General features: G+C 44.1%; 1 protein-coding gene across 1 annotated transcript; it reads left to right on the top strand.

Moving 5' to 3' along the window:
• The first annotated feature begins 2,638 nt into the window (after positions 1 to 2,638).
• Positions 2,639 to 17,346, top strand: LOC117246200 (toll-like receptor 2). The gene is made up of 12 exons (XM_033609987.2): positions 2,639 to 2,773; positions 4,505 to 4,776; positions 5,817 to 5,973; positions 7,031 to 7,180; positions 9,958 to 10,164; positions 10,580 to 10,702; positions 11,152 to 11,302; positions 12,304 to 12,468; positions 12,897 to 13,076; positions 13,162 to 13,302; positions 13,384 to 13,892; positions 16,345 to 17,346. The coding sequence occupies exons 2-12, from the start codon at positions 4,506 to 4,508 to the stop codon at positions 16,757 to 16,759; spliced, it is 2,469 nt and encodes an 822-aa protein (XP_033465878.1). The 5' UTR covers positions 2,639 to 2,773; position 4,505; the 3' UTR covers positions 16,760 to 17,346.
• Positions 17,347 to 18,476: the final 1,130 nt, after the last annotated feature.

Raw genomic sequence — 18,476 nt, 5'->3', positions numbered from 1 at the left:
GTGCCCTGCCGGTGTGAAAGCCCTTAGAGAGGGTGCAAGAGTAGCACCCAGTGCCTGACCTCACATTTTTCAGGTGGTTAAAAACGCGGTGTGTGTACGGGCCCATCTCTGCTGCAGGCTAGACGCTCCTGGCTATATTTGCTACTAGCATAGCACAACACAAAGCTCTGCAGTGCTAAACTGGTGAAGTGCTCTTTAAGAGTTTTGGTAAGTCCATTTGATTTATATAGTAATTTTACATGATATTTGATTGTTGAGTGGTGGCGTGGTGATTTTAACTTTGCTGTTTGGTCGTTCCTGAGGTTTTAAGAAGAGTTTCTATAGAATTTCTATGAATGTTTTTGAGGTAGGTCTCAGTGTTTCCCACATAGTTAGGATCTCTGTGTGATGGTAGCTGACGACGTATCATTCTGTGTCCCCTCTATAAATTCTGAGGTTTCTGATCGTCCATCGGCGCAGGCAGAACTGCTCATGAGTTGTCCTTCGCAGCAATTTGTGGAGTTTGAATCGTGGGATGGATAACTGATCAATCAGTCCAATCAGATCAGATCGATGATTAAGAGGAGCAGCTGCTGCAGAGGCAACTAAGAGCAAACTTTTAGAACCAGGGCAATGGACGGTTAAGTTTCACTTTCACTGTGCCTGGCATTCTGCTGCTCCGTCTGCACCCAGAGTGCACTCTGTGCTCCGACAGTAAACACCTGTGTGTGCCTTGTTGTCCCCAGCTGGACCAGGACACTGAGGACAGGTAACAAAACTGCACCGATGGCAGGATGTGATTTGATTTACGGACCTGAATTCTTGAATCAAACTTTGCTCAGACCAAACCAGACAACAATCATTCTTTGTCTCACACACCCAGGTTTGTTTTTCTATCCTTGTGAGGACTGGTATTGACTTGAGACATTCTCTCTCCCCTAACCCCAAAACCTTTCAGACCACATCTAAATGCCTGACGCTAACACTACACCCAACCTGAATCTAGTTCTGAGTCTTCACCTTTAAACACTCTTATTAAGGAGTGGGGGTGTGGCCAAAATGTCCTCACAAAGCCAATGTGTCCTCACTATGATGGTTTGAAACGGACACTGGTCCTCACAAAGACAGCAATACAAGCTCATGGACACACACACACAAAGCAAACAGGTGCTGTTTGACACCGTGAGATTTGAATGCGCAGCTCTTTGTCCATTACTCATCTGAATGCTGTCAAATATGAACTTTAATGGACTCAAACCATAGTCAAGGGTTGATGTACTGGTGACACCTGTTTAAATAACCAAAGCTTTTTGTCCCAGTTTGGTGTTTGTGGTCAGAGATGCAAAACACAGGTCACATGTAGTGACTGTGGGTCATGTAAGTGACAGAATAAATGACCTTCACTGTGTGTTTTGATGCATGTTTGTGTGTATGGTTTATTATATGAGTTATATGAGTTCATTTAAAGTTTGATCTCAATGTGAGCTGATATGCTCGCTGTTTTTCATTTCACTGTGCACATCCTGCGTTTCAGTGTGCTGCTGGATCTGATCGGTCTAATGGAGTAATTGTTACGTCTCAAATAAATTCTCCAAATTTGCCGAAAAGTTGGGAAATAAGGGAGAACCAGTAGATGACATATTAACTGGAACAAGGTGCCTTACGTCAGTGGTTCCCAACTGGGGGGCTGTGGGTCATTTCTAAATGGACTGCAAGTGACTTGCGAACAAGTCAAGTTTGTTAAAAAAAAAAAAAAACACTTTAATTTTGAAGTGCAGGGAATTTCCAGCACAAAGTTTTATTTTGAAGTGCTGTTTCCTGTTGTAGCAACCTGCTCTTACTCTGAAGTTGTCAAAATCTGGCGCTTGGGCAGCGACTTGCAGCGTCAGACACCAACGAGAAAAGACGTCTTTTGACGTCGGCATGATACACGGCCTGTTACCATTATAGTTAAACGGCACTAAAACCTTTTAAAGTTTGACAGACTAAAATGTTTTGAATTTTTAAATTATGAATTTTCAGCGACTAAAACGTCTGGAATTTTTGTTGACTAAAGTTTCATCGACTAAAATGTTTTTTGACGTTTAGTTTTGAAACTAGACTTACACTATGAAAGACCAAAATTACTAAAATGTAATTAAAGCTAAGAAGCATTTTTGTCTCAAACTGAGACTAAATCTAAAATAGCTGTCAAGATGAACACCAGGCCTAACCATAAGCTTTATTGAAAGTCGTGTGTTTATTCTTGAATACAGAGACGATGTTTAAAAAAGGAGACGTTTGCATGTTACATCATTACTAATGATCACATGATTATACTTCCTGATGCTGAGCGGAACTCATCGTGGTCATGGTCCTGTACATGGTTACAGCTTATTATGCAACAGAAACCACATGTAAGATAATAAAACATTGGGCCACTTTACTTCAGCTTGTGTCTGGAGTCATAATCAATGAAGAGTTGATCAAATTCAACTGATTGTTTTTATTGCAGTTCAACTGATATCTGCAAACAAGGCTGAAAATGTGCTCGAGATGAATTCACGGTGCTTCTCTTCACAGGTCGTCATGCACTGATACATTCCTACAGACACACACTCATGCGTTTCCCCCTGAAAGTAAATTTACATGCTCACTACCTCTTTTCACACTTGGCCCCAGTGCCCCCCCCCCCCACCGTGTCTACTTCCTCTCGTTATACTCATACAACTTTAAACTCCTTCTCTTGTGTCTCTGCTCTAACTATAAAAGGCTTCCCCTCATCATCAGGAGGCAGCGCTGCAAATAAAATCAGGTAAGGCAACAGATTTAAGATAAAATCCTGGAGCAAAACATTAACTGTACTTTGTAAACACTGTCATGCCTGACGTCTGACCGATCGTTATCTCTTCTCCATTTTACAACAGCAGTTATGACACCAGAAGTTGTTCAGTTGCGTCACAGATGAAACAGATGAAAGACAGAATAAAGGAAGCACTTGAGATAATGCTTTGCCCCTGTGCCCCTGGGCAGAATCTCATTTACTGTGAGTAGTTCGATAAGTAAAAGACAAACTGATCTCCAAAAGACATGAAGTTAAAGACAAAACATTTCCTCAGTGTTTCAATCAAGATGGTTTTTAATTCTAATCTCCGACAGTTTCAAAATAACAAGAAAAGAAAAGGTCCTGAAGCGAACATTTGGGCCCCTGCATGGTCTGTGCTCAGCAGCGCCCCCTGGTTGTCTCCAGCTCAGAGTCTGTCAGTTCTTTCTTCATGCTCTGCTCTTTGAGCTCTGTCCACATGATGGTTAATGATGTTATGGTCGGGGGACTGTGAGGGGCGTGGCCTAACCTTCAGCTGGCTCATCTTGAGGGCGTCCATTGTGGATTTGGAGGTGTGTTACACATCATCCTCCCTTTGTCTCATCCGTCCTCCCCTGTCTGTAACAGGTGGACAGGTGTCCCTTTGTCTCATCCGTCCTCCCCTGTCTGTAACAGGTGGACAGGTGTCCCTTTGTCTCATCCGTCCTCCCCTGTCTGTAACAGGTGGACAGGTGTCCCTTTGTCTCATCCGTCCTCCCCGTCTGTAACAGGTGGACAGGTGTCCCTTTGTCTCATCCGTCCACCCCGTCTGTAACAGGTGGACAGGTGTACCTTTGACTTATTGTCTCCATAAAGCATCAGGCGTGTCTCGATGTCCCTTCACAAACCTGTGAGTGTGAATGTAGTGGTGAGGACACAGGACAGGCTTTCTTCTGATGACTCTTCCATGAAGGTCATACCTGTCCAGGTGTGTCTGCACAGTACAACAGTGCACCTCCACCACTCTTCCTCTCTCACACAGTTTTCAGCTTGACCTCAGTTCATCTTCTACTCACTCAGCTACTCACAGTAAACACAGTTCTGACCAGGGATGCCCAAACGTTTGCACGACACCGTATGAGAAGAAGTTCATGAAGGTTCCTCTTTGTACATTTAAAAGGAACAAATCAAACCCATCACAAAGTGTTGTAGGCGGGGGAGGGGCGGAGGGGAGGGAGGCAGTGGTGAATCTGCTGCACCTGCACAGAGCCCTCACTTTTAGGAATGCCAGCTTAAAGCTTCACCTGATCACCCAAAACACCCAGACCTGCCACGAGCAGTGAATGCATTTTCAGGGGCAAAGTATGTGCACATTATTTCTCTTGACCTACATTCTGACACATGAATTTGTGACGCTGGCAACACTAAACTTTGGGGGAGCGGGAGGCCAGAGGGAGCTACCGTAGCTTGTTAGCTGTGTGTCATCATCCACTTTTATAGACTCTCATCTGACGGGTATTTAGTGCCAGTGCACTGTGTATAAAGGTTTTGTGAAAGTGGCAATATGTTACAGACTTCCTCTTTTATCAGATCCCAGTTCCTCCCTGATCTTCTTTCAGTTCCTCCATGTGTCTCTGCGTCCTCCTGCTGATTCAGACTCATTCACTATGTCTCACTTTCTCACTCGGTTCACTATCTGATTTATTCGTCCACTCGATCACTCTTTCCTTTCCATCCTTACAGAATGAGACAGCCGACCAGCCTTTACTTCACGGTCCTCTTCCTCCTCCTCCTCTCCCTCTGCTGGGGTCAGAGATCAAACCCAGATGGCGAGAGGCCCTCCTGCGATCGCTGCAACCGGCAGCTCTCCTGTAACTGTTCCCACGGAGGACTCACCCGTGTTCCCACGGTGACAGATCGCGCCCTGACGCTTGATCTCTCCTTCAACAACATCACCGTGGTGACCGCTGATGATCTGAAGGGACACCTGAGACTGAGGGCTTTGAGTCTCCACGGTAACGCTGATGGGATTTTATTGGGTTTACAGGAATAAATCTAGCCTTGTCTGTAAAAAAAAAAGAAAAGATAACTGAATAAATGTGCAGAGTGCATGAAATGTGAGATTAATTGATTTACTGATTAATTAAGGAGTCACAACATTGCTGAGGTCCATATTTGTGTTAAGAGAATATTGGACAGATCTTTTTTATTCTTTTTTTTAAACAAAGACAGAAAGCGCTTGTGCTGGGCCCTCAGACTCATGAGACCGGTCATCTTCACTGTGACATCATCATGTTCTACATTAAACACTTTCATTCCAAAGTCATCAAGTACAAACGCTTTTTCAGTGATTTCTGCATCAGACGCTGATGCCAAAAGTCACCTTACACATTGGTATGGTATCAGTGTGTAACATGGTTGGACGGAACATTTCGCAGTGTTATGATATGCTGTTGGTCAGCTGGATGGCGCCAGTCATGATGGTATGATACGCCACTGGACGACAGACGTCACCCAGTGAGTAACAATGTAATATAAGGAGCAGGAAAGTCCCGATGGGGCAGGTGGGAGGGGCGGTGGATGGATCCAACAAACCACAGACCTTTACCCCTGAGGCTGGTGTTCACTTCCTGTATGAGTGTAGAGCCAAACCATGATGTTTTCTCCAAACCTAACCACGTGCTTTTGTTGCCTAGACCTAACTTTTGTTGACGTCCCGGCGTTGGCTGTGGTGTCCCAGAACATGAACAGCAGGTGCAGAAGCATACCTAGCGCGTAATATGTAGACTTGAAAGGCGAATGCAAAGTGGCGATGTGTGATGACTTTGGAATGAGAATGGTTGAACAGTGATGATGATAATCAGAAAAAGAACATAAACAATGCTGAGGAGAATATTAACACTGACAGAAATATTAACAACAACACAAACAGGAATGATAATCAGTGGTCCAAGGATTGACCCCTGTGGAACCCCTTTCTGTTAGAATGTAGGGTGTTTTTATATGTTGATATTACCATGGTATATCTTCTTCTTCTTCTTCTGCTCACCTCCAGGTAACAGAATAGCTGTGATCCATCCATCAGCGTTCGACTCTCTGTGGAGTCTGGAGGAGCTAGATCTGTCCGACAACCAGCTGACTGCTCTCAATCATACATGGTTCAGCAAGCTGGGAGCGCTACGGGAGCTCAACCTGCTCAACAACCCATACAGGTAAAGGGCTCAGGTCACAGTAAAAAGGTCATCGACTGTTTATAAAGATACACACTTCCTCCTACTGTATAAAAATGAAGTCAAAACATCCCATCAAATATCATTTAGACAGAGTCTGCTCGGTAGAACTGCAGTATAAAGGTCTGGACCATAAACCCGTCAGACCAAATCCCAAGCAGTGCTCCTGATAGAAAGCACACTGGTACACACAGCTGTCAATCATGTCATGATGCCACGCCCCTTTTTAAAGCATCAAATAACAAATTAAAACCCAAACTCAGACAAATGAACCCTTAAACAAACATCAGCATGATAAGAACCACCAAAAATTACAAAAAATGATTTCTGGAAAAAAATTGACGTGAAATTTGATTTTTTTAGTTTGACATATATCCAATCTGCTGATGTGGAGGGGGCGGGGTTTATGACCTCTGCTGCATGTTGGTGAAGATTTTTAGTCATCCAGGTCATGGTAATCATGAGTGTTATATCGTAGGCAACTGGACTTGCTTGAGTTTCTTGAAGATGTTTCACCTCTCATCCAAGAGGCCTAAGTTGGCAAGAGAAGACAAACGGTGTGAAAGAGCCATAAAAGACGTCCTCCACATCAAACTGGAATGACCATCTTTAAACAGAGGAGGTGGCCTACAACACCACTTACCATCCACCTACAATGCAGTGTTGGGATCCCTTCCTAGATGATTTAACATCCACTCACACCTGGACCCATCTGACCCTAATGACACACAAGATGGCTCAACGACTCACATGTGACCTTAACGACTCTGTAAGGGTTCACACCCGCACAGGGTTTAAAGCCTGCTCTGCACCAGACTGTTAGAACTGAGGAAGCGTCTTGGATGAGAGGTGAAACGCCTTCAAGAAACTCAAGCAAGTCCAATTGCCTACGATATAACACTCATGCTGCAGCCAGCCAGCCACCAGGGGTAATTGAGATGTTTTGGCTTCACTGTTAGATAGTTGTTATTCCATCTATCTTCATGTGCAGTCATTGATAAAGACCCAAGTCCAAAGACCAAAGTCTTGTGTCCTGCAGCTGCCTGGGCTCTCCTCCAGTGTTTCAGAGTCTGTTCAGGCTGAGGAGGCTAAGGTTTGGAGGTCCTGCTCTGGAGGAGCTAAAGAGAGGAGATCTGTTTGGAGTCACTCAGCTGGAGGAGCTTACTGTGCACGCCAACAACCTGACGAGGTGGGAACTGACACTGTTTTTGTGCATTAGTGTTGTTACATGTGAGCTAAATGTCCCCACAAGGACAGAAAGATTATTTTTGCCCCTTCCTTAGAAGGTAATTACAGCCTCTACCGGATTTTACAAGTTTGGGCTTTGGCGACTCCTTGTGGTTGTTTTAAAAACCACACTGTGGCAGACGTGGAGCTACATTAGGGTCAAAAGTTTTGTATTTGAAAAAATAAAATTTGAAACTGAAAATTCATGTGTTGATCTTGAATTTTGAAAAATACAACAATGTATTCAAAATAAAAATAAGTATATGAAACGTCTTTTCAGGTTAAATATAATGTTGATTCACTTGCTGATATGTCCGATTTCCACATAACACTGTGAACGCAGCGTAGTGTCCACTGCGATGATGGCGTCTGATTGGTCGGGTCAATCTGCTGGAGCCCATACATCCAGCACACAGGTGAGAAATGTTAACTAAGCTTTGGGAAATCATAACAAGTATTAAGGGGTCATTTTTGTGACAACATACTTTGTTTTGTGACGTCTTTTAAGTGGCGAATTTGTCAGAGCTGGAAAGTGTGATTGTCCACAGCTTCATCATCACGGCCCTGTTGATGCTTCCTCATCCAGTAAACGTGTCCCCTGGATGAAACCTTTGAGCTTGGAGAAAAGGAAACAATCCTAGGGGACATGTTTACTGGATGAGGAAGCATCAACAGGGCCGTGATGATGAAGCTGTGAAAAAGTATGTTGTCACAAAAACGACCCCTTAATACTTGTTATGATTTCCCAAAGCTTAGTTAACATTTCTCATCTGTGTGCTGGATGTATGGGCTCCAGCAGATTGACCCGACCGACCGGACGCCATCATAGCAGTGGACACTACGCTGCGTTCACAGTACTATGTGGAAATCGGACATATCAGCACTTAAAATGTGGCTGTTGAACTGCAAAATCTGGCATAATTTATGGCTCTTATACCGCAATTGGTGCTCAGTACTGTCTAAAACAGATTTCTAAATGGAAGTTTGTCACTGGCATCAATTTTTACACTGCCAGTCACATGAATATGGTGTATGTAAGTGTTGAGTCAGAATTAGTTTAGTTCCTACGTTCCCTGAAGGCACTGTCACTCATGATTCCATACCCCTCTCAGTTGATGCCACGCCCCCCACGCCACATCAGGATCAAAAGTCTGAAACTGAAAAAACAGATTTGAAACTGTAAAAAATAAGATCTGAATCTGAAAAGATAAAACATGCAACTGAAAAAAATAAGACCTCACATGTTAAAATATATATGGAAGTGAAAAGTGAAAATAAATTATTCATTCAAAAGAATTACCAAAGTGAATCAACATTATATTTAACCTGAAAAAACGTTTAATGTACTTATTTTTATTTTGAATACATTGTTGTATTTTTCAAAATTCAAGATCAACACATGAATTTTCAGTTTCAAATTTTATTTTTTCAAGTAAAAAACTTTTGACCCTAATGTAGCTCCATACAGACGGCACAACACATCAGTCAGTCCGTTTCCACGACATCAGAGAAAATGGATTTATTGCGTCAGCCATGTGAAGATGTTAGTGTGACTAACACACCCAGATCATGTGACTCCTGCATGTATACAGTCAATCAGACCCAAACTGGCCGAGGCGCTCTGAGCATGCTCCACAGTTTCCGCCCCAGGCTTTGACCCGGAAGTCCAATAGCATATGTGTAAGAGAAGAAGAAACATACTGAGTGACTGTGTAGCCACTTTCAGTGAAATTTATTCTAAAAAATGAAATAAAAACGTGGTGGGAGCAGATTCAGTAGGACTTCCTGTATGAGAAAGTTTGTGGATTCAAATTTGGTGTGAATCCTGACATGATTTATTTTCTATCTAATGGGCCCTGTGATTTGTACTGTATGAGGATGACGAACGCTTTGCGTCACATGATCCAAATTTAGCAAATGAATTATACTCACAGATGACGGGACACATTATGAAGTATAAGCAAGTTAAATGATGGAGCTGGTGATAAGGTTGGCAGGGACAGGAAGTCCAAATGCCTTGAGAGATGAATTAACACATTGGCTTTGGTCTTTTCATGGGAACTGTTGATGGTAACAAAGACATAGAATATTCCCAGACTTATCCTTTAAAATGTATGGAGGGAAAATGTAAGGACCATCCATCCATCTATCCATCCATCCATCCATCCATCCATCCATTTTCAACCGCTTATCCGAAGCTGGGTTGTGGGGGCAGCAGGCTGAGCAAAGTATTCCAGACCTCCCTTTCCTAACAACACGTTCCAGCTCCTCCTGGAGGACCCTGAGGCGTTCCCAGGCCAGATGAGATATGTAATCCCTCCAGCCTGTTCTGGGTCTGCCCCGGGGCCTCGTACCTGTTGGACATACCCAGAACACCTCTAACAGGAGGCGCCCAGGATCCTGATCAGATGTTGAACCACCTCAACGGACCTCTTTAGATGCGAAGGAGTAGCGGCTCTACTCCGAGCTCCCTCCAGATGTCTGACTGCTCCCCCTATCTCTAAGGCTGAGCCCAGACACCCTACAGAGGAAACTCATTTCAGACAGGTGAGGGTTGGGACATAGACAGACAAGTAAAACAAAAGCTACCACCAAGTTAAGGTGGAGGTTCTTGGAGGGGACATGTAAGGACCAAAGACTGAAGAACTGAGTATTGAACCGGCAGGCTCTCATGCCCTTTAAAGGTCTTACTATTCCCATCTTTCACTCTACCTCTCCTGTGTCTTCCTCTCTCTGCAGGTACGAGTCTGGTACTCTAGCATACGTTTGGCCGTTGGGTTGTGTCACTTTGAGCCTCCACAGTCCATTTCTAACAAACATATCCTTAGCCTCAGCTGTGCTCAGGGACGTGTCGTACCCCGAGACACCTCTCATACTAGAGGACATCCATCTTATTGGGAATCTGTCTGTTCAGCCCTTCAGAGAGTCAGCCAGGAGGAGAATCAGGTTTGTCCACAATCTCCTTCTCTTCTGTCTTAGCACTTGTGCAGCACTGAGCAGCACACACTGCAATGCCAATGGTAACAAAAGCTCCTCAGTCATGCTTTTTGGGCTAAGAGTGCAGTCACTTTACACTATAGATCAACCATTGATTGAAACTGAGAATAATGGGAGGGAAATGTAATTAAAGGGAAATGAATGCAATATTCTCAGTATAGCTGCAGCACCTCTTGCTCTGCAGTCGATGTCAAACTTCATTTGAAACCAGCAAAATGTGGAACTGAGAGACATTGATGTATGCAGTACTCAAATATTGTTGTTTTTTGGGGGTAAGTGTGTAAAACTGTGAAATGCCACATGACAGAAAAATCACTTTGACACAGAAACCAACCACCTGCTCCTGTATGATTTCACTCTTCAGGAAAATTACCTTCCACAACTTTAGGGTGTCCGATGAGGCCATTGTTAACCTACTGGAAGTGCTGGATGGCGTGCCACTCACCGCCTTAATCGTGGATAATGTCACGCTGACAGGCGAGGGCAGGTAGGAAACTTCAACATGACCTATCAGATGCCATGTTCAAATATTAGCTATTTTCTTGCTAGACTCTGCAACTTTTTGACAAAAACATGCCTAATGACAAATGAAGAGCATCATAGCTGAATTAAACGGACATCTTTCCAGCGGTGAAGTAACCCTTTAATAGCATTAATGGTACCTGAATTACATTCAGGGGAGGTCCTGTTATTGTGAATGCTGGCTCACCAGAATAGCTCGCTGGCACATTTAAAATATTTGTCAATTTCACCTGCGCTTTTCCTCAAAATGTCGGCTGTAATAAAAGGGTCGTGTCATGAATGGACGGTTGAATGAATTAATAATACTTAATAAAACTACTTCACACTAAAAAAGTTGATATCCAGAGGTGAAGTGTTGCTTGAACGAATAACTGCATGACGTGTGATGGTTTGTTGCTTCTCAACTGGTGGTAGGTGGGAACGAGCCAGACGGTCCGATCTTAAAAGCGTAGACGAGTTCTTCGTACGAAACACTGTGGTGCTGGACGTCTTTAAGTTTGTCTCGTTTCTGGAGCTGGGGTTTCTGCTGAAGTACCCCAGGAAGGTGTCTCTCATAAACTCTCAGGTAAGGAATATAGCGTGTGTAACATGTGGCAACTACTACATCAGTCCACTACGTACTGTTCCTAAAGCAAGGAATCTGAAAAAGAGGGAAGGTTCATGACGTCAGTGACAGCATTCTACATTCAGTTTTAGAGGGACAAGGAGACACAGGCCATGCTCTGTCAGCTGAAAGAGTTAAATATTTTAAAATACATGGATGGGACGAAAACACGGGATTGAGATTGTTAGGTCTGTGACGTAATAGGTCAACAGGAAAAAGGTCCAATACTAACAAGCTGAAAGGGGGCATATCTCCACCTATTGTAGAGGAGTCGCACATACTTGGCTCAATAAATGGATTCCCCTCCTGTGCTTGTATACTGGGACGCCTTTCACGTCAGCCAAGGTCACCTTACAGAGCGTAGAGGATAAAAGACATTGTTAACACAAAACATCAACATAAAAACAAGTGTAGTGCACAGTGTCTAGTTAGAGTGAATATGGATTGTGCCCAGGGGGAGGAGGTAGATGATGAACAGAAGTGGACCCAAGACTGACCCCTGGGGAACACCCAGTGGAACACCCGAACACCCAGACTTGTGGTTCCTTAATTACACAAATTGTTGACGGGCAGTGAGGTATGATGTGAACCAGGAGAGTGCAACACCAGTGATCCCAATGCCAGCCAGGCGGTCCAGACTTTGTGACAGTGTGTGGTCTCAACAGAGAGTTTGCATGCTAACATAAGCTCGGCAGCATTTTTAAGTTGAAGATGAAACAACACAGATACGATGGGTTATCGTGGGATTTGTCATGCCCCCCTTTCCCCTCATTAACTTCAATAGAAGTGGCACCAAAGTCTGGCATCACTGCAAAATCCGAATGCTGTCACTGATGTATTGACTCTTCCTTCTCCTTGACCTGAAGCAGAAGGTCACAGCATTTAAAAGAAAACAATAAATGTCTAAATTTTGAAATTTAAAATCATGAGGGTGATTTTAAAGTCAGGACTTCTCCCCTCAGGTGTTTCTGATGCCATGTGCAACGTCCCGACTGCTGTTGAGCCTGCAGTACCTGGACCTGTCCGACAACCTGCTGACTGACATGACTCTGGAGGAGTCGCTGTGCAAGGGAGACAGCTCGCTGAAGGACCTCCGAGTTTTAAACGTCAGCGGGAACTCTCTGAAGGTGTTATTATTTTTTTTAGTTTTCCATTAATTCATATGTGTTTTATGATTTTATTTCATAGCTACAAAGCTACAAGCAATTTGAAGTTAGCACATTTTTTTACCAAACTTATTGGGAACAGAAAATAAAAGCAAATGTTGCAATAACTAAATCCGTCCGCTTGATAACTTCAGTATTTTTCAATCTGGACCTTGTGTTTGTGTCTCAAGCTCCTTTCCCACTGCACAGAAACCCACTAACATGTGGCTGTTTTATTAATTGGGAAAGGCTACAAGCAGCTTTCACTCCAGGGTCAAATGACTCTGCAGTAGTTACAAAGATTTAAGAAAATAAAGTCCAGGTTGGAAAATACTGAAGTTTGAAGCCCCAGGTTTGAAGAAGAAATGTCCTGAGCTGCTTGAAGACATGTCTGTCCCTCTGCTGTCCAGTCTCTGTCCGCAGTGAGCCAGCTGGTAACAAAGCTCTCCAAACTCACCCACCTGGACATCAGCAGGAACGGATACATCTCCATGCCTCCAGGCTGCTCCTGGCCCTCCACCCTGCGATACCTCAACATCTCTGGGGCTAAACTTGCAACCGTCACCCCGTGTCTTCCTGCAACTCTGGAGGTACTGAGAGTGGACCATGTAGCAGTCATACTGACAGGTCTGACACCATCACAGCTAAAAACACCTTCACCTTATACTTTATCAGGTGTTGGATCTAAGCAACAACAATCTCAGAAGCTTCACCCTGGCCCTGCCCGCCCTGAGAGAGCTCCACCTCTCTGGGAACAAGATACTGAGGCTGCCCCCTGGGCGGCTGTTCCCCAATCTGCAAACACTGACAATACAGGTGAGGACCAATTGCAAATCATATTTCTTCTTCCAGTTCTCTTTGTGTTTCCCAGTGTGACCCCTCTCTGTTCTCCCACAGTCAAACATCTTGAACATGTTCGCCCGGTCAGACCTCCAGTCGTACAGTCGACTGCAGGACCTCCAGGCGGGTCAGAACAAATTCGTCTGCTCCTGTGACTTTGTCAGCTTCTTCCAGTCGGCCATCAGCGGAGGTGGAGACATGCATTTAACAGACGGAGAGGAAAGCTACACCTGCGACTCTCCTTTCGAGTGGCATGGGCATCTGGTGGGTCAGGTCCACCCCTCTGTTGTTGAGTGCCACCGGGTTTTGTTTGTGTCCGTGAGCTGTGGGGTGGCGCTGTTTGTTGGGACCCTGCTGACTACTGTGCTGTGGCGCCTCCATGCGTTCTGGTACCTCAAGATGATGTGGGCGTGGCTGAGGGCCAAGCGCAGCTCCCGGCGACGACGGCAACGCAGAGATGAGGAGGGTTCAGAAGGGTTGCTATCCTATGACGCCTTTGTGTCCTACAGTGAGAGAGACGCCAGCTGGGTGGAAAACTTCTTGGTACCTGAACTGGAGGAGCCAAGGTAACATCAGAGGTTTATTAAAAATACTTAAGAATGTTTCAGCACAATTATGTGTGTTTGCTAGATTCGGGGCAATGTTGTCAAGTCACTGCAACTTTCAAAATCAAATCTGACAGTTTAAAAGGGGCTCAATTAATTGTAGAGCTGCACGCAGGTTGTTGATGCCATGTATCATGAGGCTGCTGCTGTGGGACTGGAGCTCACAGTGACAGGGCTGTTAGCATCACACAGCTAACATTATCCATGTTATTTACAGGTTTAATGACAATCAAGATGTTTCGAAGTTGGATGTTAACTGTTGCTTTGCCCAAACGGCAAAATATGATGAGTAGTAATGAGATCACATGCTGTGTTAGCGTGTGGTATCCAAGCAAATAGAGCAGGCGTTCTTTCAGCACTGTGTCCAACGGCATTAAGGCCCCAGGTCCAGCCAAGTGGGTTTTTTTCCAGATTTAAACACGAGGAGCTCCTCAGGAAACATACAGCCAGGAGCGTTTGAGAGTGTTATGGAGGCAGCGTTTATTCAGCTTTGGTTGCAACTAGTTGCTTTGATACGAATATCTATGATTCTCCACATGTTGTCACAAGGTGGAGCTCTTGCTCTGGATGAAGGGAAGGTAGAAGCATGTACTGAGAGAGGACAGGCCCCCAGTCTTTGTGGGTTCATACGAGGAAACATGTACAAATATATATATAATATATTAGCATATTTGTCTTCTACTGTTGTTGTTTAGCGCTTGCACATTTAAGATATGAGGGTTGGTCTTTGTGGTATTTGTCCGTCCTCCATTGCCATAGAGCAGCTGCGTAAAAAGTAGTCTCGCCACCAGACAATCAGAGATCTCCGCCTTCTGATAGTCTGGGGACACTCTTTTCTAAAGTGTATTTAACACACCGGAGAAAACGGCTGGCAACAAAGCAACGCCTCTTGCATTTTTGAAAAGGACACGCCCTCCTGGAAATGTGCGCTCCCCCTTTTCTCATGCGCCAAAGCCAATGTATAGTCCAGCCGGACGGATGAGTCATGGCCTTGTAAAAGATTATGTTTGTTTCTTTTAGTTGGTGAGAATGTGTCGCCACAAACTTGACAAAAATCCACTAACTTTGACGGCGTTTTCTGCGAGCACGGCTGAGCCATTTTGTACCGCTACACGTGTTTTTAGTGGGACTATGTTTACAAGCACAAGAGTTCAGCAGCCACCGAAGGACCGCCCTGCGGATTTACTATTGGTTCTGCAACGTAGGGAGTTTTTTTAAACCCTGAAATTGTATCCGCCCATCTAAACACAAAATCAGGGAGAAAGTCATCAGTCTTTAGTTCAGCAAAGCGTCTGAAGACTGACTTGTGAGTCTATGTAAAAAAAGCAACAGTGACGAGGGCAGCATTTTACGCAAAGTTCAACATTTGGCTTACTCTCAGCGCTCTTGAAATAAAAATAAAAATGACAACTCATTCATCCACGAAGATCTACACACAACACAGTCTCCTTGGTTGTCCAGTTGACATGGTCTCCTTGAGTTAATGTATCCAACACTTTTTGACCACAGTCCCTTAAATTTCTCTGATTGCATTTTTATAGTAAATGTTAATCTCTCCATGATGTAAATTTCATAAACAATTTTTAACCAATCTTCTAATGTTGGAGCGTCTGATTGTAACTACTTCCTGGTCGGGGCTTTCTTTACTCTAACAAGTTGTGCCCCCACAATTTCACTCTGAAAATGAGCCTAAAAACATTTAGAAAAGTGGCTGTGAAATCAGACATTTCAGATCCTGGAGGAATTGGTTTGTTAGTTTGCAGGGTATTTGAGCTAGTTTGAGCACAGTTTGGTAGATGTGGCGCCATGCGACATTTCAACGTATCGAGAACATGAATGAGCACCCCACAGATGACGTCACATCCTCAACATGCAGTCACATAATTAATGTAAAGTTATGGAGGTGAGCTTTAGGAAAACAAGGTGTTTGGTGAGCACGAACCTTGAAATGACTCAAAGTTCACACAGTTCTGAACACAGGTCTCGAGGGGAAAGTCTTGGGGTAAAGTCCGGGTTTTTGTGACCCATCCACCGCCCCAACCTGCCTCCATTCAATACTGCATGGGACTGCTTCTTTGCATCTGATCGCAGCCTTTCAAATTTGTGGGATACACGAATTTGGGTGTGTCATTTTCGTAGGAAAACGTATGAACAGTTTTGGGCATTTCCAATTTGCTACATTACTCATACCCTCTGAATGAGGTACACGAGTCCAAAAAGCTTTAAATATCTCAATATTAGTTTGGTACAAGATGCTCAGTGCAGCCAAGATGACTTTTACAAAAACTTTTGGAAGTGTTAAATTTTTGGTCAGACTGTTTTATTCCTTTCTTCCGATGAATTTCTTCCAATGTATACCACACATGGCATGAATAAAGCCGCCCCCTGTGCTCTCTGGTTTCTACTCTTTCAGTGAGAACGATGGAGACTCTGTGAACCCCAGAACCCCCCGGCCTTTGACCCTGTGCCTCCACAAGCGGGACTTCCTTCCTGGACACTGGATTGTGGACAACATCATAAGCGCCATGGAGCGCAGCCGGCGGACCATATTTATCCTCTCTGAGAATTTTGTCCAGTCTGACTGGTGCCGCTACGAGCTGGACTTCTCCCACTTCCAGCTTTTTGATGAGAATGCCGCCGGAGACGCGGCCATCTTGATCCTGCTGGAACCGCTGTCCAAGGACGACATCCCCAAACGCTTCTGCAAACTGCGCAAACTCATGAGCTCCACCACCTATCTGGAGTGGCCTCAGGACGAGGAGAGGAGCGGGGAGTTCTGGAGGAGTCTCCGCAACGCTTTGAGAGGAGATGACGAGGAGGATGACTGAGGGGGAAGACAAGGTGAGGGTGAGGAAGAGTTAACGCAAAAGGACAAGACAAATGTGCAGTGAAGAAGAGAAATATCAAGGAGTAGGACTGCTTTAACAGGAAAGATTAGAAGCCATGGAGGAGTAAGACGGAGGAGATGAGGTGTAAAATAAGACTGTGGAGGAGGAGTAAACAATGTAGATGAAGAGAGGAATGTCGCAGATGAGATGAAATTTTTTTGCCAAAGTGGGCTGAAAGACAAAAACTTGCAGGGTCACAGTATACATCATATAAAGCTTGTTTTGTTTTGTCTCACATCTCGTCCTCACACACCTTTGCAACGTTGGAATCGAGGGAGAGCGTATCTGAAAATTTCTGTAACTTTCTGAAACCGACATTCTGACTTTCACACCCACTTCATTCTGAAATGACCGGTTGTTTTTTTTCTCCTTTGTTTTTGTTATCTGCATTAATCAGGACTTTTTGGTTTCTTACAACCTTCGAAGATTCAAGGGTGTTATCGTATCAAGTGATATTTGCAAGAGTTTGTCAGTTTGTTTAATTATAATAGAAAAATAAAAGGTGGTGATAACTCCTAAAACAACAACAGTGTGTTTAACATTTATTTTAAGTCATAAATTATCTTTTGTTTTGTTGTAAATTTGTCGGTACTTGAAAAACATTTATAACACTTATTATTTGTTACCTTGAGGTGTGGTTTAAAGTCACGTCAACTGCACATCAATTAGTAATATTCTTTGTAATAGTCTTAATCATGTTTTCTTATTTTGAAAGCAAGGAATGTCAAAGTTATAAGAGGCTTTTAGCTTGACTCAAGTTGAAGACGATGTGCTGCAGCATCAGTTGCAGGTAGTGTGGTGAGATGGCCACTTGGGGGAGCTGTTGGTTTGCTGTTTCTGATACAACCTGAGGACCTCGGTGATGTGAAACTGATTTTTCCAACAGTAAACAGCTTCAGCACTTACAGGAAGTCAGGAAAAGTAACAGCGGTGAGGACCAACACGCCTCGTCTGTATTCCTGCTTTTATACATTACTGTGCAAATGTTTGATGCAGGAATGAAGAAATGCTGTGAAGTAAGAATGCTTTCCAGTTTAATTGTTTTGTTTTTCTCATTTTACAAAATGCAAAGTGAGCGAACAGATGAAAAATCTAAATCAAATCAGTATTTGGAGTGACCACCCTTTGCCTTCCAAACAGCATCAGTTCTTCCAGGTACACTTGCACAAAGTCAGGGATTTTGTAGGATCATATCAGGTGTCTGATTAACCAGTCATACCAAGCAGGTGCTAATGATCATCAGTTTCATGTGCAGGTTGAAACACAGCCGTTACCTGAAACAGAAACAGCTGTGTAGGAGGCTTCAAACTGGGAGAGGAGCAGCCAAACTCTGCTGCCAAAGTGAGGCTGTGAAAGATGTCACAGGTCAAACACCATGACAAGACTGAGCACAGTAACAAGACACAAGTCGCACTGCATCAGCAGGGTCCGTCCCAGGCAAAGGTTTCAGAGCAGACTGTTCAAGAAGCACAAAGACACAGGCAATGTTGAGGACCGCAGACGCCGTGGTCGGCCAAGAAACCAGTGGGACCCAGGTACATCCATCTACTGTCCGCAGAGGTCTGACCACAAGTGGTTTCTATGGAAGAACTTCGGCAAAAAAGCCAAAACCTCTGATGTGAAAACAAGGCCAACTAAGCAAGAAAACACAGGAAAT

This window comes from Epinephelus lanceolatus, chromosome 22 (assembly GCF_041903045.1).
Source record: "Epinephelus lanceolatus isolate andai-2023 chromosome 22, ASM4190304v1, whole genome shotgun sequence".
Taxonomy (NCBI): domain Eukaryota; kingdom Metazoa; phylum Chordata; class Actinopteri; order Perciformes; family Serranidae; genus Epinephelus; species Epinephelus lanceolatus.
This window is presented reverse-complemented; position numbering and strand designations above follow the sequence as displayed.

Excerpts from the sequence above, each read along its gene's own strand:
- LOC117246200 (XM_033609987.2), top strand. The coding sequence starts at position 4,506 with ATGAGACAGCCGACCAGCCTTTACTTCACGGTCCTCTTCCTCCTCCTC. Across the intron at positions 11,303-12,303 it reads TGTCTCTCATAAACTCTCAG|GTGTTTCTGATGCCATGTGC; the intron begins GTAAGGAATATA and ends TTCTCCCCTCAG. Across the intron at positions 13,303-13,383 it reads TGCAAACACTGACAATACAG|TCAAACATCTTGAACATGTT; the intron begins GTGAGGACCAAT and ends GTTCTCCCACAG.